Genomic DNA, 22,551 nt, shown 5'->3' on the forward strand with positions numbered 1-22,551 from the left:
AGGTTTTAAGGAATGCTGTATCTTATTAAATATCATTCCAACATTATAATCATGTAAATTTTGTTTGTTGATTATATAAATAGATTTCAAAATACTAAGCCAGCTTGGCATCACCAATATAATTATAATAGATTAAAACATGCTGTGGCTTGACCTGTGGTGGCACAGTGGATAGAGAGCATCAACCTGGAACACCAAGGTCTCCAGTTTGAAGCTCTGGGCTTGCCTGGTCAAGGCATATATGGGAGTTGATGCTTCCTGCTCCTCCCCCTTCTCTCTCTCTCTCCCTCTCCCCCCTATAAAATGAGTAGTCTTTAAAAATAAAAATAAAAAACCCCAAAACCAAAACCAAAAAACATGCTGTGAAATTTCTTCTATTATTTCACTTACGGCTTTCTACCTAAACACATTAATAAATTTCTTTAAAAACACATCTTAGCCTGACCAGGCGGTGGCACAGTGGATAGAGCGTCGGACTGGGATGCAGAACACCCAGGTTCAAGACCCCAAGGTCGCCAGCTTGAGCATGGGCTAATCTGGTTTGAGCAAAAATTCACCAGCTTGGACCCAAGGTCGCTGGCTCAAGCAAGGGGTTGCTCAGTCTGCTGAAGGCCCATGGTCAAGGCACGTATGAGAAAGCAATCAATGAACAACTAAGGTGTCGCAATGCACAACGAAAATCTAATGATTGATGCTTCTCATCTCTCCGTTCCTGTCTGTCCCTGTCTATCCCTCACTCTGACTCTCTGTCTCTGTAAAAAAAAAAAAATTAAAAAACAAAAACAAAAAGAACGTATCTTAAGCTTTAAAAGATATCAGATGCATGCGAAATGCAGCAGCACTAGATCTTTAGATACTTTTGGGGGAAGTAGGGCAAGAAAAGTATATTTAAAGCCTGGTCTGTTTTCTATTCATGCTATAGTGCTTTCTTTATAGTTAACAATGGCAATCAGTTCTAATAGCTTTTTCTTCATACGATTCTTTTCACATATATGAAATAAATGACCTCTAGTGCAGTGGTTCTCAACCTTTCTAATGCCGTGACCCTGCAATACAGTTCCTCATGTTGCAGTGACCCCAAACCAAAAAATAATTTTGGTGGCTACTTCATAACTGTAATTTTGCTACAGTTATGATTCGAAATGTAAATACCTGATATGCATTACGTATTTTCCGATGGCTTTAGGCGACCCCACTGGGGTCGCGACCCACAGGTTGAGAACCGCTGCTCTAGTGGAATAAACTCAATCTAGTAACCACTGTGGTTGTCTTATATTTAAACTGTTACTAGATTGGGCTCACATTATAAACACCTACACATTGAAACTCACAAAATAAAAGTATCTTTTCTTTTAAAGATTTTACTTATTGATTTTAGAGAGAGGATAAAGAGAAAGGCAGGGGGAGGAATGGAAAGCATCAACTCGCAGCTGCTTCTCACATGTGCCTTCACTGGGCAAGCCCACGGTTTCGAACTGGCAACTTCAGTGTTCCAGGCTGATGCTTTATCCAGTGTGCCGCCATCACAGGTCAGACAAAACAGTTAGGTATCTTTGATGGCATATGACTTGAAATCAAAACAAAAAGGCAACACTGGTTTAAAAATAGACAAAAATGAAGTATTCTTAGCAGACATGCCACAATTGGCAGTTGTGTATCAGTGTTTAACTTTGCTTCCCTTTCAGCCTATAAGGTCCATGAGGGCAGGAGTCAACTTATGTTTGTTCACTAGTGCCAGGTCTTTCTTGTTTGCTCTTCACACCTCATCTCACCCTTGCTGCACCACTGGGCTCCTTCGCCTCTGCTTAGGTTCAAACATAGGAACACCAACAGATCAGCGGATAGAAAAGATTTGAGACACATATGCACATACCACAAATGCTCTGGCTATTTCTCAATTAACGTAACCCTCTTACAGAGCCTAAAACCTTTTTACATTGTCTTTGCAGAAAATTTCCTCGTTTAAAAAAACAAAACTCCACAAGCATAATCAAGTAAAAATACAGAGGTAATTCCCCCCAATCCTCCAAGTTAGCTTTATTTCTCCTTAGCATATAAACAAATAGTAGTAAGCTTTACAAGGAACTGTATATACTGAGAAGTAGCTTTCTTTAAGCTTAACTAATTAAAACAATTTTTTAACAATCCTCATTAACTACAAGAAAGAATCCAGTTTTGCCATCATATAATATAGGTCTTTTCCCTTTTGTTCTTAAAGGGTTCCTTATAAAAGTACTTGATAAAAGAGCCACTGAAGGTTCATTCCACATTAACACATTTCAATGCTGCTTACAACCGACAGTCTAGTGAGTGAATGGTATCTGAAGTTTCTACTTAGTAGAATGTAAAACTACATTCTATTAGGAAACTATTGAAAAAATAAAACAAAAACAAACAAACAAAAAAAACACAACAAAAATCAATGATTCCTAAATTAGTACTTAAGTAGCTTTTACTAAGTACCTAAGTCTCCATAAAACTCAGGAAAGGAGAATCTATTTTAGACCCTATTCCATAGACTTTAGCTTCTAAAGTAACAAACAAAATGATGTCATCCATAGGTAGGGTTCACAGAATGGAGTCAAAGTAAAACAAACAAAATGCATTTCAGTGCATGTGAAGTAAAAAGATGTATATTCTGTATGTATTTATAAAGAAACATTTTAGTTCAAAAAATTAAAAGCCTGATCTAAGAATGGAATTATTCTGGGGCTGCCATGTAATAATGCTCCGCTCTTACTGTGTTGATATCATGACTATATATGAACTATTAAAACTTAACTTCATATAGTCAATAGACAGTTGGCCTACATTTATGTTTATTAAAAATTGACATAAACAAACAAAACCTGTACAAAAAATATACCATCACATGTCACTTTGAAACAATAATTCTGAGAAATTTTATCGCCTAGGACCCCCTCTTCCTCTGCCCCGGCCACGTCCTCTTCCTCTTCCTCGGCCTCGGCCTCTTCCTGCAACTGTGAAGAGAAAAATAAGGCAAGGTCAATTCTCGTCTATGCTGACATTACCTGGCCACCGCAAACAGCATCTACAGTAAAGAAAACTTGAACTTGGCTCCTCTCAATTGTAACCTGAGTCACCCCTCACAACACATTATCATGCAGAACCAAGTACTGCTGGCCTACAAAGACATTTTATTGCAATATTTGTTTGTTTGACTATATTTACTGAGAAATTCGTTGTCTTAAAATATTTTTCTTTGTATGTCTAAATTCACCACAAAATAAAATGCAAATGATCCGAACCTCATACAAGATGGAAAAAAATATCATATCAATGGAACAGAACATGAACACCATGTGCCAGACTGTTACTGGAATTCAAGCAAGTTAGTTTAAAGCCAAGAAAGTTTATTTTTATGTTTTTAAACATTTTTAAAATTTATTCATTTTGAGAGAGGGAGAGGGAGGGGGAGGGGGAGGGGGAGGGGGAGGGAGAAATGGGGGGAAGAGCAAGAAGCATCAACTCCCACATGTGCCTTGACTAGGCAAGCCCAGGGTTTTGTACCGGCGACCTCAACACTTCCAGGTTGACGCTTTATCCACTGCATGGGCCACCACAGGTCAGGAAAAGTCAAGAAAGTTTAAAAATGTATTCTACAGCCTGACCAGGTGGTGGTACAGTGGATAGAGCATCTGCCTGGGAAGCAGAGAACCCAGGTTCAAAACCCAGGTCGCCAACTTGAACACAGGCTCATCTGGCTTGAACTCAGGGTTGATGGCTTGACCAAGGGGTCACTGGCTCGGCTGTAGGCCCCTGGTCAAGGCACATGTAAGAAAACAATCAATGAACAACTAAGGTGCTGCAACGAAGAACTGATGCTTCTTATCTTTCTCCCTTCCTGTCTCTCTCTCAGAAAAAGTTTTCAATCAAGTAATAACCTCATGACTCTTCAGAATCTTCACTCATTTGATCCAAACATAACCTAGTACTTTAGCCCATACAGCAATATCCCTGTCACCTAGTCATTCTAATTGTACTTGCATATCAATGACAGAAAACTCATATCCAAATTAACTTATTTCATTACTGGACAGCTATAAATGTTTAAAAAATTCTGACACAGAGTTAAGTCAGTTGCATTATAAATTTCTACCTTTATTTTCAGTTTTACTATTCAAAGCAATAAAGTCTAGAACTTCTGTTAAAACAAGGCAGATTAACTATATCTTTAATTCCTTCTGAAATACTATTCACAATAAAAAAAAAGGAATAAAAACAGTAAATAGATATAAGGGGATAAAAAAGCAGAGAAAACACAATGCTTGAAATATTTCAGCAAATCTTTAAGCTTAGCACAGTAATGTAAAGGAAGAGTAACTCCCAATGACCTGGGGCCTTGGGAACCGTCGGGCCACAGGGCTGCCAACAGAAAACAAAGACGGAAATTCTCACGTAGAGCATTACAGTCCAGTCCTCCCCCTCATTTTGCAAAGCTAATGATTATTTCCCCAACAGGTAGGTAGGAAAGAAAGGTAAAATAAAGTGAACCTACAGACAATGAACCAGAAAGGCTTCGGGTTTGGAAACACTCGGGAAGTAGACAGCAGCAAGAGGCCCAGAGCTCAGGGACAGGAAGAGGGCCGCAAGTCCGTGGTTGTAAGCTATGGGTTGTAACCTGAAAGTTTTCATAACTTAAGGGCATTTGCATGTGCTTAAGATGATTAGAATCTTTCTGCAAGAAAACCAGCTCCAGAAAAGACTTTCATATATGTAAACTGAGTCTCTTCAGTGAAGAGTCCAACTTCCGGACGTCCCCTATGATGCCCATCAGCTGAGCAGTCCCTGAAGTCCCCTATGATGCCCACCAGCTGAGCAGTCCCTGAAGTCCCTATGATACCCACCAGCTGAGCAGTCCCTGAAGTCCCCTATGATGCCCACCAGCTGAGGAGTCCCTGAAGTCCCCTATGATGCCCACCAGCTGAGGAGTCCCTGAAGTCCCCTATGATGCCCACCAGCTGAGCAGTCCCTGAAGTCCCCTATGATGCCCACCAGCTGAGCAGTCCCTGAAGTCCCCTATGATGCCCACCAGCTGAGCAGTCCCTGAAGTCCCCTATGATGCCCACCAGCTGAGCAGTCCCTATGATGCCCACCAGCTGAGGAGTCCCTATGATGCCCACCAGCTGAGGAGTCCCTATGATGCCCACCAGCTGAGCAGTCCCTGAAGTCCCCTATGATGCCCACCAGCTGAGCAGTCCCTATGATGCCCACCAGCTGAGCAGTCCCTGAAGTCCCCTATGATGCCCACCAGCTGAGCAGTCCCTGAAGTCCCCTATGATGCCCACCAGCTGAGCAGTCCCTGAAGTCCCCTATGATGCCCACCAGCTGAGGAGTCCCTGAAGTCCCCTATGATGCCCACCAGCTGAGCAGTCCCTGAAGTCCCCTATGATGCCCACCAGCTGAGCAGTCCCTGAAGTCCCCTATGATGCCCACCAGCTGAGCAGTCCCTGAAGTCCCTATGATACCCACCAGCTGAGCAGTCCCTGAAGTCCCCTATGATGCCCACCAGCTGAGCAGTCCCTGAAGTCCCCTATGATGCCCACCAGCTGAGGAGTCCCTGAAGTCCCCTATGATGCCTACCAGCTGAGCAGTCCCTGAAGTCCCCTATGATGCCCACCAGCTGAGGAGTCCCTGAAGTCCCTATGATACCCACCAGCTGAGCAGTCCCTGAAGTCCCCTATGATGCCCACCAGCTGAGGAGTCCCTGAAGTCCCCTATGACGCCCACCAGCTGAGCAGTCCCTGAAGTCCCCTATGATGCCCATCAGCTGAGCAGTCCCTGAAGTCCCCTATGATGCCCACCAGCTGAGCAGTCCCTGAAGTCCCCTATGATGCCCACCAGCTGAGCAGTCCCTATGATGCCCACCAGCTGAGCAGTCCCTATGATGCCTACCAGCTGAGCAGTCCAGCCTCCTTTCCCATGACTTCTCTTTTTGGGTCTTATTAAGTAACAGATGGCCAAAGAGCAAAATACTTAAGTAAAGCCTTTAATGTAAACACTAAATAAATAGAGAAACAGGGGAGTGGGCCCCCACAAAAAACAATGCCACATACAGAACCCCCTCCCCCCAAAACCCACATCTACCCCAAAACTATAATGTCCTACAGTTAATATTTTATCCATTATTTTTCAGATAAAAAATTACATCCCTAAAACATAAAGAAAATTCTATGAAAAATGATGAGAACAAGGAGGCTTGAAGATAAGTATATGACAGATTAGACAGACGCTAAATTAAAAGGTAAGGTCAAGGAAATTTCTCAGAAAACGGAGGAAATTAAGAGCAAAAATATCCATACTGATAGGGCCCACCAATAGCTAGAACAACAAAATGAAGAAAGAAAATGGAGGACAAGAAAAGATCCTATGCCAAGTCATTAAGAAATTTTAAAAAATCGGAATATAAAGAGCCAATTTCCAAATCTTCCAAAGTGTGTACAGGGTGGAGACAAGGCTATACACAAAGGTATAGGAATTAAGAACAGCCCAGTGTTTTTAATAACACCACCAGCAACAATGACAAATATATATGCACTCATGGCAAGTCTAGGCTGTTAAAAACAAAACAAAACAAAACAAAACAGCCCTGGCTGGTTGGCTCAGTGGTAGAGTGTCGGCCTGGTGTGCAGGAGTCCAGGGTTCGATTCCCAACCAGGGTACACAGGAGAGGTGCCCATCTGCTTCTCCACCCCTCCCCCTCTCCTTCCTCTCTGTCTCTCTCTTCCCCTCCTGCAGCCATGGCTCCACTGGAGCAAGGTTGGCCCGGGCGCTGAGGATGGCTCCATGGCCTCTGCCTCAGGCGCTCGAATGGCTCTGGTTGCGGCAGAGCGACGCCCCAGATGGGTAGAGCATCACCCCCTGGTGGGTGTGCCAGGCAGATCCTGGCCAGGCGCATGCGGGAGTCTGTCTGACTGCCTCCCTGTTTCCAGCTTCAGAAAAATACAAAAAAACAAAACTAAACAATAAACAAAAACAAAAACCTTTGACAGTTTGCAAATGTTTCTATTTTGAATAGTGGATTAGGGTATAAATACATACACAAAAGTGTTTATAATCCTTTAAACTTACCAGCTTCCCTTTTCTTAGACTTCACCTTTGGTTCAACATCCACAAGTAGCGTATCCAGAGGTAAGCTGTCTGGCAGGATAAAATATCGAATGTTATTTCCTCGAATACTCAGTGTTTCCAGCTGTACAGGTTCTCGGTTCTTCAAGGTCATTTTCACAGCTTTAAGATGAGTATTCATGCTGACATCTACACCTAGAGAGAGAAAAAAGACAATTATTAGCACAATAAGTAAGGCAATTAATATATCCAATCACACTGTATACCATATTACAAGAGAGTACCGTTCTGTACAGTGCAAGCATCTATGACATAATTATGTAAACTGTAAGTGGGGGACACTGTCAGTACGAATCAGAAGTCTTCCCTTTCACAGAGATTTCCCCTACCACGTTAGATATGATTACAGAAGCGAATGCAGCAAGACACAGAGAAACCATAACCAATACACATGCCTATTCTCACTGTACCCCTCATTGCATGGTTCTCCCATTGTCTCCAAAACTGCCACAAACTCTGTTATACCAAGTTATCTTCATCTTTGCTTTAAAAATAAAGTCCTGCCTGGTGGCCCAGTGGATAGAGCATGGACCTGGAACACTGAGGTTGCCAGTCCGAAACCCCGGGCTTGCTCGGTCAAGGCATACACATCAAGCAACCAATGAACAGCTAGTAACTACTTCGCCCCTCTCACCATAAAATACCATATTACAGACAGAGATTTTACTCTCTCTGTAAAATCAATAAATATGTAAAATCTTAAAAAAAAAATAAAGTCCTATATGCACAGTACTATTTTTTAAAAACAATTTTTAAATTTAATTTTAGAGAAAGGTGAGGAAGAGAGAGAGAGAAAGGGAGAGGGAGAGAGAGAGAGAGAGAGAAAGAAACATCAATATGTTGTTCCACTTAGTTGTACACTCATTCATTGCTTCTATGTGCCCTGACCAGGGATCAAACCCACAACCCTGGCTTATCAAGACGACACTCTCACCAACTGAGTTACCCAGCCAGGAACAGCATTATTTTTTTCTCATTAATAGAAATTTAACATATCTTTTTAACTGCATTTGTAAAAAGAGCATTCATCTTTTTATTAATACTTTGATAACCAAGTTGCACAGGTCTTGAGTGGTCTGCCTCAAACTATTTTTCCCATTATTATTTTTATTATGAGATTTTGCAAAATAAAAGCAAAGCAAGGTTGCCTGACCACGCGGGGGAACAGTAGACAGTGTTGAACTGGGATGCAGAGGATCCAGGTTCGAAACCCTGAGGTTGCTAGCTTGAATGTGGAGTCACTGGCTTGAGCCCAAAGGCTGCTGGCTTGAAGCCCAAGGTTGCTGGCTTGAACAAGGGGTTACTCACTCTGCTGGAACCCCCCCCCCCCACCGTCAGGCACATATGAGAAAGCAATAAATGAACAACTAAGGTGCTGCAACAAAGAATTGGTGCTTCTCATCTCTTTCCCTTCCCGTCTATCCCTCTTGCCAAAACAAACAAACAGACAGTGAAGACATGAAAACCCATCCTCTAACTTCAGTCTTTACAATCTAACAGATGACACAAAATTATTTGATTTGATTTCGTTATTGATTTTGAGAGCGAGTGAGAAGGAAGGGAGGGAAGGAGGGAGAGAGGAAGAGAGGAGAAGCAAGAAGCATCAACTCATAGTAGATGCTTCCTGTATGTGCCTTGAGTGGGTAAGCCCAGGGATTTGAACCGGCGACCTCAGTATTCCAGCCAACACTTTACTCACTATGCAACCACAGGTCAGGCCACAAAATTCTAATAAAATAAAATGTATTTTGGAAGATGCAACATTCCAGGCAAAAGGACATACACACAGACAAAGGCATGAAAGGCAAAAAGCAAGAAAATGGAGGTCACATACAGCAGTGGTCCCCAACCCCCAGGCCGGTACCAGTCTGCAGAGAAAGAATAAATTACATTATTTTCTTTTTTTTTTAATGATTTTTTTTTTCATTTTTCCGAAGCTGGAAACGGGGAGGCAGTCAGACAGACTCCTGCATGCGCCCGACCGGGATCCACCCGGCACGCCCACCAGGGGGCGATGCTCTCTGCCCCTCTGGGGCGTCGCTCTGTCGCATCCAGAGCCATCCCCAGCGCCCAGGCCATCTTTGCTCCAATGGAGCCTTGGCTGTGGGAGGGGAAGAGAGAGACAGAGAGGAAGGAGAGGGGGAGGGGTGGAGAAGCAGATGGGCGCCTCTCCTGTGTGCCCTGGCTGGGAATCGAACCCAGGACTCCTGCACGCCAGGCCGACGCTCTACCACTGAGCCAACCGGCTTAAGTCTGAATGATGTTTTATTTTTAAAAAATAACCAGATTCCCTCTGTGACATCCGTCTAAGACTTACTCTTGACGCTTGTCTCGGTCACATGATACATTTATCCATCCCACCCTAAAGGCCAGTCCGTGAAAATATTTTCTGACATTAAACCGGTCTGTGGCCCAAAAAAGGTTGGGGACCACTGACATACAGGACAACCTGGGAAATCCAGTTTGGTCTTAGCACAAGTACTTAAGGTGAGGCTGAAGTAAGAAGGTTAATGAAATAATCCAGACAAAAAGAATGAAATCCCTACTATAAGAATGTTTCTTAAGTGACCAAAAAAGAATTCTGGCCTGTAGGTAGAAAGGATGAGGGTCTGTGGGGGAGAGTGTCCTAAAGTAATCCAACCTCCGTACCTGTGATGGTTCCATGGACCTGTGTTCCATTCTTTAATTCAATGGTTACAGTTTCGTGACTCAACTTCATCAAAAATCTACAAAGACAGCAGGAATAAAATGATAAATTTTAACCTTTAAAACTTTAAAATCGTGTATTAAGTCAAAGGGTAAAATATCTAAATGTTGAAAATCTGCTTAGATACTATCTGAATAAATTCCTATTAATAATCTGCGGAACAATTCCAGCTTTCCCTGAATTAAATCTTAACAACCATGAAGGAGCATAACAGGCACTGTCATTTGGACATTTCTTATTCTCTAAACCATTGTACAGCATCCATGCATGTATACAGATCCCAAAGTTATAATATGCCACAAATTAAAATAAATTACATGGGTGAAGGTGGTCAAAGGTACAAACTTCCAGTTATAACATAAATACTGGAGATGTAATATACAACATGCTGACTATAGCTAACACAACTATGTAATATATACTGCTCACAAAAATTAGGGGAGCCTGACCAGACGGTGGCGCAGAGCAGAGTGTCGGACTGGGACGTGGAGGACTCAGGTTCGAGACCCCGAGGTCACCAGCTTGAGTGCGGGCTCATCTGGTTTGAGCAAGGCTCACCAGCTTGAGCCCAAGGTCACTGGCTCGAGCAAGGGGTCACTCGGTCTGCTGTAGCCCCCGGTCAAGGCACATATGAGAAATCAGTCAATGAACAACTAAGGAACCACAACAAAGAATTGATGTTTCTCATCTCCCTCCGTTCCTGTCTGTCTGTCCCTCTCTCTGTCTGTCTCTGCCACCAAAAAAAGAAAATTACGGGATATTTTATAGCTTCATATTTATTTTCGAAATAGACCCTGGCCTGACCAGGCGGTGGCGCAGTGGATAGAGCATCGGACTGGGATGCTAAAGACCCAGGTTCGAGACCCCAAGGTCGCCAGCTTAAGCGTGGGCTCATCTGGTTTGAGCAAAAATTCACCAGCTTGGACCCAAGGTTGCTGGCTCAACCAAGGGGTTACTCGGTCTGCTGAAGGCCCATGGTCAAGGCACATATGAGAAAGCAATCAATGAACAACTAAGGTGTTGCAATGTGCAATGAAAAATTAATGATTGATGCTTCTCATCTCTCCGTTCCTGTCTGTCTGTCCCTGTCTATCCCTCACTCTGACTCTGTCTCTGTAAAAAAATAAAATTAAAATTAAAAAAAAAAAATAGCCCCTAATTTTTGTGAGCCATATATTTGAAAGGCACTAAAAGTAGATCTTAAAAGTTCTTGCCTGACAAAACAGTGGTGCACTGGATAGAGTGTCAGCCTGGAATGATGAGGACCCAGGTTTGAAATCCTAAGGTCACCAGTTGAGCTTGGGATCATAGACATGACCCCAAGGTCACTGGCTCGGCTGGAGTCCCCCGGTCAAGGCACATATGAGAAAGCAATCAATGAACAATTAAGATGCTACAATGGAGAATTGGTGCTTCTCATGTCTCTCCTCTCCTTTCTGTCTCTCTTTCTCTCCCTCTCTCTTAAAAAGAAAAATTCTTACCACAAGGAAAAAACTGTTTTTGCTATCTTTACAAGATGATGGATGTTAACCAAACTTACTGTGATAATCATTTTAAAATATAGGTGACATATATATGTATATACTGTATTCAAATACATGGTGCTGTATGTTAATTATATCCCGATAATGAAAGAAAAATAATAAATTATAATCAGTAGTAAAAGATTACATAGTTATGTACATACCAAAATAAATGTCTCCCTTTTTTTTTTTTTTGCAAATTTTTTCATTTTTTTTTTAGGGGGGGAGAGAGAGAGAGAGAGAGAGAGAGAAGGGGGAGGTGCAGGAAGCATCAACTCCCATATGTGCCTTGACCAGGCAAGCCAGGGTTTTGAACCGGCAACCTCAGTGTTTCCAGGTTGATGCTTTATCCACAGGTCAGGCAAGTCTCCCTTTCTAACACCCTCCATGTTTGTGAGCATATTCTTCTAGACCATTTTATAGCATTCATAAACATGTGCATAAAATTTGTTTTTACTAACTGAGCCATTCTTTAATGATGTCTCTAACTTGTAGTTCTCATTTAGCAGTTTATATTAGAGACATTTCCATGTCCATATATATATGCATTGCTATCACAAATCCATTTATGTAACTCTTCAACACATTGTTGACAATCTTCTAAAATTTTGGGGGGCAATTTGATAGGGAAAAAAGATAATCTACTTCTTTCTACTACTTGTGAGAGGGAAAGAGGGAACATCCTTTCATAAACATAGGAAACCTGCCTGGCCTGGAATGCTGAGGTGGCCAGTTTGAAACCTTGGGCTTGCCTGGTCAAGGCATATACGACAAGCAATCAATGAACAACTAAAGTGAAGCAGCTATGAGTTGATACTTCTTGCTCCCCTGCCCCTTTCCTTTCTCTGTAAAAATCAATAAATAAAATCTTTATATATATATAAAAAACTATTAAAATAATAATAAACATAATAAAATAAAAATAATAAATAATAAATTCTTTCATGTACTCAAAACTGTAAACCTACTTTTGCCCCACCCTGTATATAAAGAATTCCTATAACTCAATAATAAAAAGAAACAATATGAGAAAAATTAAACTCTTCACAAAGATATAGGAATGGCCAATAAGCAGGTGAAAAAGTGCTCAACACCATATGGTCATTCGAAGAATACAAACTAAAGCCTAAACGGAACACTACTACACAAGCACTAAAATGGCTAAAATTAAACTGACAAAAACAAATGCTGGTCAGGGTACAAAGCAATTAGAATATACTGTTGGTGGGAGTGTACAGTGGTACAAACACTTTGGAAAATGGTCTGGCAGTTTTCTACCTATGCTATGATCCAGCAACTCGACTCCTAATTACTTATACACACACACACACACACACACACACACACGGGAACTTTGTTTTTTTGTATTTTTCCGAACACACACACACACACACACACACACACACACACACACACAGAGGGAGAGGGGAACTTTTTTTTTTTTTGTATTTTTCCGAAGCTAGAAACGGGGAGAGATAGTCAGACTCCCGCATGCGCCCAACCGGGATCCACCCAGCATGCCCACCAGGGGGCGAAGCTCTGCCCCTCCGGGGCGTTGCTCTGCCGCTACCAGAGCCACTCTAGCGCCTGGGGCAGAGGCCAAGGAGCCATCCCCAGCGCCCGGGCCATCTTTGCTCTAATGGAGCCTTGGCTGTGGGAGGGGAAGAGAGAGACAGAGAGGAAGGAGAGGGGGAGGGGTGGAGAAGCAGATGGGCGCTTCTCCTGTGTGCCCTGGCCGGGAATCGAACCTGGGACTTCTGCACGCCAGGCCGACGCTCTACCACTGAGCCAACCGGCCAGGGCGGGAGAGGGGAACTTGCACAAGAAAATTCAAAGCAGTTTTAAAGAAAATAGATAACCTTTAAACACACGATGGCCTGCTATTCACATATAAAAAGAAACCAAGAAACCAATTACTGATACAAGCCACAATGTAGATGAATTTTAAAAATATGCTGAGCCCTGGCTGGATAGCTTGGTTGGTTAGAGCAGGGGTCCCCAAACTTTTTACACAGGGGGCCAGTTCACTGTCCCTCAGACCATTGGTTGGAGGGCCGGACCATAAAAAAAACTATGAACAAATCCCTATGCACGCTGCACGTATCTTATTTTAAAGTAAAAAAAACAAAACAGGAACAAATACAGTATTTAAAATAAAGAACAAGTAAATTTAAATCAACAAACTGACCAGTATTTCAATAGGAACTATGGGCCTGCTTTTGGCTAATGAGTGGTCAATGTGCTCCTCTCACTGACCACCAATGAAAGAGGTGCCCCTTCCGGAAGTGCGGTGGGCCCAGATAAATGGCCTCGGGGGCCGCATGTGGCCTGCAGGGCGTAGTTTGGGGACCCCTGGGTTAGAGCATAGTCAGTACCAAAGCACTGAGGTTGCCAGTTAGAGTCCCAGTCAGGGCACATAAAGGAACAGCTCAATGTTTTGGTCTCTTTCTCTCTCCCTTTCCCCTCTTGCTGAAACCAATAAATAAAAATTAAATATGCACACACATACATGCTGAGTAAAAGAAATGTTACACAAAAAGAATGCATACTCCAGGATTCCAAATATAGGAAATTCTAGTGCAAGCAAAACTAAGATATGGTGGAAGAAACTGGTTGCCTCTGGGGGTATGGGACAGGAGACTGACAAGGAAGGCCTTGAGGGAAAGGCTTTAGTAAGTTTCCATATCTTAACAGGGGTTTGGGTTACACAGGCGCATACTTTTCCTTAGCGGGGAGAGTGGGGCTCCAGACAAGCCAGCGATCATGTGGGATCATGTTGATGATCTAACGCTCAAACAGGTGACCTCTGGGTTTGGAATCTGGGGCATACCAGGTCAATGCTCTATCCATTGCACCACCACTGGCCAGGCCACAGGCATACACATTTTTGAAAATCGGGTAATGCACACTAAATTTCATTGTAGGAGATACTTAACTCAAGAGGTTATTAACTCCTTTTTAAAAATAAGGGTGATAAAGGTAACCTGAACAGTTCACTGGTGGCAACTGGAATGGCAGGGGGAGAGTATTATGCACAGGAGCAACAGACACAATAATCTGAGCCTAGAAACCATACAGATTGAAATTCTTTTTCTTTTTTTTTTTTCTTTTGTGACAAGAGACAGAGAGACAAAGAAAAGAGAGACAGATAGGGACAGACAGGAAGAAAGAGAGATGAGAAGCATCAATTCTTCATTGTGGCATCTTAATTGTTCATTGACTGCTTTCTCATGTATGCCTTGAGGAGGGGCAGGGACAGGACCACAGCTGACCGAGTGACCCCTTGCTCAAGCCAGCGACCTCGGGGTTTTAAACCTGAGTCTTCGGCGTCCCAATCCCAGTCCAATGCTCTATCCACTGCACCACCGCCTAGTTAGGCTGAACAGTTTTATATGTTGTTTCAAACATAGCAGAAATTATATACTTGTCAGTCTTCCCCACAAAACAGTTTAACAAGGCAGGGGCTCTACCTTAGATTAAAAAATTCATTACCAACACATCGTGTAACAAGTGCCCAGTAAATGGTTCACATTGACACTCTTTGACTCAATAGGCAATAAACCATCTAAATATTGATAACTGCTGGCTTAGTTTAGGAACCTTGAGGTTTTCAGCCTCAAGAAAAAAACATCAAAACAAAATCTAATTGTAGATAATGCAAATTGTAGAGAATTACTTAAATAAGCCTTCCATAGCTTTACCCAACTAAGTTTAAGAAATAAAACAGGCCCTGGCCGGTTGGCTCAGCGGTAGAGCGTTGGCCTGGCGTGCGGGGGACCCGGGTTCGATTCCGGGCCAGGGCACACAGGAGAGGCGCTCATCTGCTTCTCCACCCCTCCCCCTCTCCTTCCTCTCTGTCTCTCTCTTCCCCTCCCGCAGCCGAGGCTCCATTGGAGCAAAGATGGCCCGGGCGCTGGGGATGGCTCCTTGGCCTCTGCCCCAGGCGCTAGAGTGGCTCTGGTCACAGCAGAGCTGAGCCCCGGAGGGGCGGAGCATCGCCCCTGGTGGGCGTGCCGGGTAGATCCCCGTCGGGCGCATGCGGGAGTCTGTCTGACTGTTTCTTCCCGTTTCCAGTTTCAGAAAAATACAAAAAAAAAAAAAAAAGAAATAAAACAGAAAAAATATCAATTATTCATGTATAGCCAGCCACAAATATGTAAAGTGATTCTACCCGAAGTTGGGAGATTTTTTCCTAAATCAAAGGCCTACTTTAAAAGGGAATGGAGGTTTGGCTTGATCTACGGCGGTGCAGTGGATAAAGTGTCAACCTGAAATGCTCAGGCTGCCAGTTTGAAACCCTGGCCTTGCCTGGTCAAGGCACATACTGGAGTTGATGCTTCCTGCTCCTCCCCCCTTCCTTCCTTCACTCCTCTCTAAAATGAATAAAGTTTTTAAAAAAAATGTTAAAAGGGAATTTAGATTTAATAACCTTATGTCTAGAGAGTATCAAAAAACTAATGCCTGGCTGGGTAGCTCAGTTTCTTAGAACGCCCTCGGATGTACCAAGGCTGCAGGTTCACTCCCCATGTCAGGGCATAGACAAGAATCAACCACTGAACGCATAGATATGTTTCTTTCCCCCCACCTACCTCCTCTCTCTCTCTAAAATCAATAAATAAACTTTTAGGCCCTGGCCAGTTGGCTCAGCGGTAGAGCGTCGGCCTAGCGTGCGGAGGACCCGGGTTCGATTCCCGGCCAGGGCACACAGGAGAAGCGCCCATTTGCTTCTCCACTCCTCCGCCGCGCTTTCCTCTCTGTCTCTCTCTTCCCCTCCCGCAGCCAAGGCTCCATTGGAGCAAAGATGGCCCGGGCGCTGAGGATGGCTCTGTGGCCTCTGCCCCAGGCGCTAGAGTAGCTCTGGTCGCAACATGGCGACACCCAGGATGGGCAGAGCATCGCCCCCTGGGGGGCAGAGCGTCGCCCCTGGTGGGCGTGCCGGGTGGATCCCGGTCGGGCGCATGCGGGAGTCTGTCTGACTGTCTCTCCCTATTTCCAGCTTCAGAAAAATGAAAAAAAAAAAACAACAAAAAAAACCAAAAAAATAAATAAATAAATAAATAAACTTTTAGCCTGAACAGGTGGTGGCGCAGTGGATAGAGCATCGAACTGGGATGCGCGGGCTCATCTGGTTTGAGCAAAGTCGATGGCTTGAGCAAGGGGTCACTCGGTCTGCTGAAGGCCCGCGATCAAGGCACATATGAGAAAGCGATCAATGAACTAAGGTGTCGCAACGAAAAACTGATGATTGATGCTTCTCATATCTCTCTGTTCCTGTCTGTCCCTCTCTCTGACTGTCTCTGTAAAAAAACAAACAAACAAAAACACCCAAAAACTTTTAATGAAAAATTAAAAAGAACTTACAAAGTCAGAAATCCAACCCTGACTTAAAGCATTTCAGAAAATGGATTCATTACTTCCTAGATAAACCCCTGCAACTTCTAAGTACTTTTTCAAGCGCATTCATTTAAACTACTTAGCCAGGGCATGCAATTTTCTATGTCCCACGTTCTCAGGGAGCCTACCGCTCTGAGGGCTAAGGTGAGCCCGAGAGGCAACCAGAGCACAAGTTCTACTTGAAACAAAATTCGGGAAATAACCGAAATCAGGACCTTGTAAGCCTAAAGCTGCACCTTTAAGGCCTAAGGCAACGAATGAGAAGAAAGAGCTCGGCCATTACGTCCACCTCTCGAGAGACACGAAGGATCCCCGCGCCACCCAGACTGAAGGCCAGGTCCGAGCACCCGCCGCGCGCGGCCAAGATAAGGCGGGAGCTGCCGGCGCCGGAGGCCGTTAGCAGGCCGCACATGCGGCTCTCGCGCTTCCTGGAAGTGGGTCAGCCCGGGCCCCCGCTCCCGGCCCAAACCACGCGGTCACAGGCCCCCTCCCGTTTGGTCACCTCCTCACCTCACGAGCTTCATCCTAACAGAGTTGCGACGCTTTCAGTCCGAGAGTGCACAAAACCCGACAAGCGAGCCCGCGGACGCACAAGAGTATGAATGGCCGGAAACGCCTGCTCCCAGGCCTCCGACGTAAAGAGCGCGCGCAACGCTGCGAGATCACAGCGGAAACGCCGAGGCCGCGCTGGTCGCACTCTTTTCCGGCCGCGAGGCGCGCCACTGCGGCCCCTGGCGGCTGGAGGTGTACTTCGCGGTTGCTGCGGGCGTTTCGGGCTCTCTAGGAGGAAATTTCCTGTTAAAGGGAGATGAGAGATTAAATCCAATAGGTGGACACTCGGCACGCAGTCCACCTTGCATTATGCTGCACCAAATACATTCGTGAGCGAAGGGAAGAATTACGCTAATTCGGCTACAAAGCCAAAAACTTCAGCAATACTTAATGTACCCGAAGAAAAGCACACAATTTAGCGAATTTTTTTCACTTTAAATTCTGATCACAGACTTCCTCTGCCCAGAGATTATGTAATGCTTCTCTAATGAATTCAAAAATTATTTCATACATTTTGATTCTGTATAATGTTATTAACCAATGTCATCCCAATAAGTCCAATAAAAAAATAAAATAATTTATTAAAAAAAATTATTTCATACCTACCTTCTTTGCTCCCTTCTCCAAACTTTTCTAGTCCAAGTCCCTTTTCCAAATCACTCTCTGCTGGTATTTATTTCCTATGTCTTTGAGAAAACAGAAGCCATCCTTCTGCTTTCCTTGCTGTTACAAGAAGTATTGTTGCTCCTTTCAAAGGCTTTGTTGTAGTATAGATCCCATCTCTCATTTTCTCAGAGATTTCACTCTTTCAGTTATCCTCTTTTAACTGGAATCATCAGTTCCTCGCTCTCGACTGGACTTTTTTCCATCAGCACACAAATTTATCTTACAAACAAAACAAAGTTCTCCAAAGCAGCTCCAGCTACTGCCAGATTTCTTTCGTGGAAAACTTGTTGAATGAGCTGTCTATACTTGTTTTATCACCTGCAGTTTACTCTTCAAACTACACTGACATTGCTTTTCTAAAGGTTATCAAAAACCTTCAAGGCCCTGGCCGGTTGGCTCAGTGGTAGAGCGTCAGCCTGGCGTGCAGAAGTCCTGGGTTCGATTCCCGGCCAGGGCACACAGGAGAAGCGCCCATCTGCTTCTCCACCCCTCCCCCTCTCCTTCCTCTCTGTCTCTCTCTCTTCCCCTCCCGCAGCCGAGGCTCCATTGGAGCAAGGATGGCCCGGGCGCTGGGGATGGTTCCTTGGCCTCTGCCCCAGGCGCTGGAGTGGCTCTGGTCACGAAGGAGCGGCGCCCCGGAGGGGCAGAGCGTCGCCCCCAAGTGGGCGTGCCGGGTGGATCCCGGTTGGGCGCATGCGGGAGTCTGTCTGTCTATCCCCGTTTCCAGCTTCGGGAAAAATACAAAAAACAAAACAAAACAAAACAAAAAACCTTCAAAACAAACTTACGTCCTCATCTTACCATCTCTGCAGCATTCAACACAGATACTCCCCTTTTGAAACACCCTCCTTTGCTTGGCTTCTAGGTGGCCAAGCACACCTGGTTTTATTCCTATCCCACTAGCTACTCTTTTTAGGTCTCAGCTGCCTCATCCTTTACTGAGCCATTATATGTTAGGGTGCTTCAGGGCTTGCCCTAACTGTAGTATGGGTACTTTCTCCTTAGGGTGATCTTCTCCAAAATCATGGATTTACTGTAATTTGTATCTTCAGCCCGGACTTCATCCTTTATCATCAGAACACTTGGATGTCGTACAGCAATGCTCATCAAACTGTAAGATGCATAAGACTCACCTGGAAGAAACTTTAGAATGAAAATTCTGATTCAGTTGGTGTGGGATCTGAAATTCTGCATTTATAATGTTAAAGAAAAAAATGAACACAGAATCAAAATGGAGTTGCTCGTGTGCCTATAATACCAAACCTAGATGTGATATCTGATCTAATTACAAATTCAATCTCTCCCAGAAACATAATCGCAATTAACCAGTCTCAAGTTTTCTGGTCAAGCATCGGCAATCTGTCACTTAGGCTCTCTCCATTCTCCCTAGAAAGAAGAGGCAATCTACATGTTAACAACAGTTCTACTTTTCTTCTCCCAAAGATATTCTGATATTCTGGCTGCTGCTTTTCCTCTGCTTTTTCTCCTTCTTCTCTTCTTCTTCCTTCTTTTTTCTTTTCTTCTTCTTCTTCTTCTTCTTCTTGACAGACAGGGACAGAGACATAGGAACGGAGAGAGATGAGAAGTAGCGATTCTTCATTGTGGGCCCCTTAGTTGTTCATTGATAGCTTTCTCATACATGCCTTGACTGGAGGGCTCCAGCTGAGCTGGTGACCCCTTGTTCAAGCCAATGATCCCACGCTCAAGCTGGCAACCTTAGGGTTTCTGCCTGGGCCATCAGCATCCCAGGCCAATGCTCTCTCCACTGCACCACCACCTGCTCAGGCTGTCCTGGCTTCTTTTCTTTCACTAATAAACTCCCTTGGCTCAACCTGCTTCCATTTTGTACAGTGTCCTTCTGGTTGCTGGATAGGATGCTGCCCAATTCATGAATAGCTTAATAAAGTCAATTAGATCTTCAAATTTACTTGATTGAATTTTTAAAAATTGATTTTAGAGAGAGGAGAAAGAGAGAGAACAGCAGGTAGTTGTTTCTCGTATGTGCCTTGACCAGGGAAGCCCAGGGTTTCCAACTGGCCACCTCAGTGTTCCAGGTGAACACTTTATCCACTGCACAACCACAGGTAATACAGTTAAATTTTTTTTCTAACACTCACAAGCCTTCAGTTGTTGAAAATGCCCCTAGTCCATGGGCCACAATTGATTAGCAAAACTATAATGAACATTTGTGTGCCTCCTTATCAACCCCTATCCCCTTCTCTTCACACGTTTCCAATAATCTCCTGGTGATTCACATGGTCCTGAGGAAGCTGACTCTACCCTTATGTCAATAATCACACTCCATTACTTGTCCACAGTCAGCTTGGGATATAAACTGATCAATCACACCTTTGCAGGGAATACTTTTCCATTTAAATGTGAATGGAGAGGTAGTTATTGGAAACTCCCTAAGAGAAGAACCAGTCTTAAGAGTTTTAAAAAAACAAAACCCATGATGATATTAATGAGCCCCTGGATTAAAAACAGTGCCTAGCCCTGACCAGATAGCTTGGTTGGTTAGAATGTCATCCCAAAACACAGAGGTTGTGGGTTTGATCCCCGGTAACGGTACATACAGGAACAGATCCATGTTCCTGTCTCTGTCTCTCCCTTTGTCTCTCTCTGAAATTAAAAAAAAAAAAAAGTGCCTAAATGTGGCCATTTAAATTTAAATTAAGTAAAAATTCAGTTCCTCAGTTACAATAATCCCATTTTTAAGTGCTCAATAGCCATATGAGGTGATGGTTATCTTTTTGGACAGCACAGATATAGAACATTTCCATCCTCACAGCAAGTTTGGTTAGACAGTGCTGCTCTGTAAATCACTGTATTTAATTTTTTTTATTTATGTATTGTCTGACACAAGAATGTAAACTGCTTGAAAGCAGAGATTTTCATCTGTTGTGTTCACTTGTGCATTCCCATCATTTAAAATAGTGCCTTGCACACAATATGCCCTCAAATATTTGTGAAAAAAAACTGAATGTCTCCTCCATTAGAATGCATGCTGCATGAGGAAAAAGACTTTGTGTTGATTACAGTATCCCTAGCACCTGTGGAAGAGAGGTACGGTGCTTTTCAGCATCTGGGGTATGGTACTTTACAACACAACAAAGAAAAGGTCTTTATTTCTGTTAGCAGGAGGGGCATTCTGAAAGTAAGACTGTCCTGTCTTCTGGGAGTTACCAGCGGTTTTGTATGCTGCAGGCATTTAGATTGGCCACTGTTGGGCAAACCAATGTGTTGCAAGTTTGAAACAAATGTTTTTCGGTTTGCAGGCTTGTATTGAGGCAGCTCCCTGTGTGTATGGTCTTTGGAAGGCTGTGGGTGCTTGCCCTCAGGGTGGCAGGTTGCAAAGTGCGGATTGCCTGCCTCTAAAGTGGGGAGGAGCTATTGTTTGCTGGAGAAAGTGTTTTTTCCCAGTCTGTTTTTGCTATAGAGTGTGGAGGAACTTGGGAGCCCTGCTCAGGCTTGTGGAGTGCCTTTGACTCCAGTAAACCCGAACAATGAGCTGGGGCTTGGGGCAGTGAGTCAGGCATTGGGAACCCTGAGTGATAGGGAAGTAGCCTTCCTTGCCCGTTTGCTTGTCCACCATTATAAGACTCCAATAAATATAAGGTGACCAACATTTTTACAATGAAAAGGACAGAAATAAATGGAAGAAAACAATATCGTAAATAAAAGAAACATTTTATTAATTGCAACAATAATACACTATAATATGATATGATAAATGCATAATAAAAACATTTGTAATATTTTATATTGTAATTATGCTTACTGTAGAGCCAGTAGCCAGGGCTACCATCACAGCAGCCTGGCCCATGCAGGTTTGCATTGGATTCGGACAGTCGGTAAAGAAAGAACGAAGCCAAAAACTGATGGGCCATCATCTTTAATCCTAGCTTGCACCCAGTGGGCAAGTAAAAACACACTCTGGGCCCCAAAACCCACTCATTCAGTGCTCACAAAGCTACTGACTTATCCGAGTTTCCTAGAATCAAAGGTTTCTAGCTCACCAGACTTATTCACCTCTGTTCCCCATCTCCTTCCTTCTCCCTGCACAAACTCTGCACAAACTGGCTTCTCACTCAACACTCCGCCATCTTGGCTGCTTTTTCTGGCCTCCTCCACGTGACCTTTCTCTGCTCTGTCCTCTAATATTAATCTCAGGAACCACGAGAGCAAGCTCCCATTCTGCCCCCATTTTATAGTGTAGAAATAAAAACCTTTAATCCAATATACAAAATAGGGAAGTCTCTAATACAAAGTCACTTATCTGAGGCATGATGGGATTGCACCACCCCACATCAAAAAGGGTGGGAAAAACTTAGTCCTAAAACCAAGCCCCAGGCTACAAGAATCCTGCCTGCCCACAGCTCGCCCCCAACACACATTAATATCACCTGGGCGATGGGTTTCCACGTGGGCAGCGCCATCTTTAACAAAGTGAGCATAATATATATATATATATATATATATATATATATATTTTTTTTTTTTTTTAATAAAAAAAATTTCTGTTGTGTTTATTGTGGTCAACCGTCTGTGACTAGTCCC

The 22,551-nt window shown here is 43.7% G+C and overlaps 2 protein-coding genes across 3 annotated transcripts in view; one reads left to right on the forward strand and one right to left on the reverse strand.

The window, feature by feature from the left end:
- Positions 1 to 22,551, forward strand: part of ESCO1 (establishment of sister chromatid cohesion N-acetyltransferase 1) — a 249,260-nt gene that overhangs the window by 135,039 nt on the left and 91,670 nt on the right. The gene's annotated exons all lie outside the window — the stretch shown is intronic.
- On the reverse strand, positions 1,991 to 17,435 carry SNRPD1 (small nuclear ribonucleoprotein D1 polypeptide). Its single transcript, XM_066353145.1, has 4 exons — positions 17,284 to 17,435; positions 9,799 to 9,875; positions 7,093 to 7,284; positions 1,991 to 2,981 (listed from the first exon to the last, which is right to left on the reverse strand). Exons 1-4 carry the CDS (start codon positions 17,295 to 17,297, stop codon positions 2,905 to 2,907), a joined length of 360 nt encoding a protein of 119 aa, XP_066209242.1. The 5' UTR covers positions 17,298 to 17,435; the 3' UTR covers positions 1,991 to 2,904.

Source organism: Saccopteryx leptura, chromosome 11 (genome assembly GCF_036850995.1).
Source record: "Saccopteryx leptura isolate mSacLep1 chromosome 11, mSacLep1_pri_phased_curated, whole genome shotgun sequence".
Classification (NCBI taxonomy): domain Eukaryota; kingdom Metazoa; phylum Chordata; class Mammalia; order Chiroptera; family Emballonuridae; genus Saccopteryx; species Saccopteryx leptura.

Coding starts and splice junctions, on each gene's coding strand:
- SNRPD1 (XM_066353145.1), bottom strand. Junction 7,285..9,798: donor GGTCCATGGAACCATCACAG/GTACGGAGGTTG, acceptor TTCTCTCTCTAG/GTGTAGATGTCAGCATGAAT. Junction 2,982..7,092: donor GTCTAAGAAAAGGGAAGCTG/GTAAGTTTAAAG, acceptor TTCTCTTCACAG/TTGCAGGAAGAGGCCGAGGC.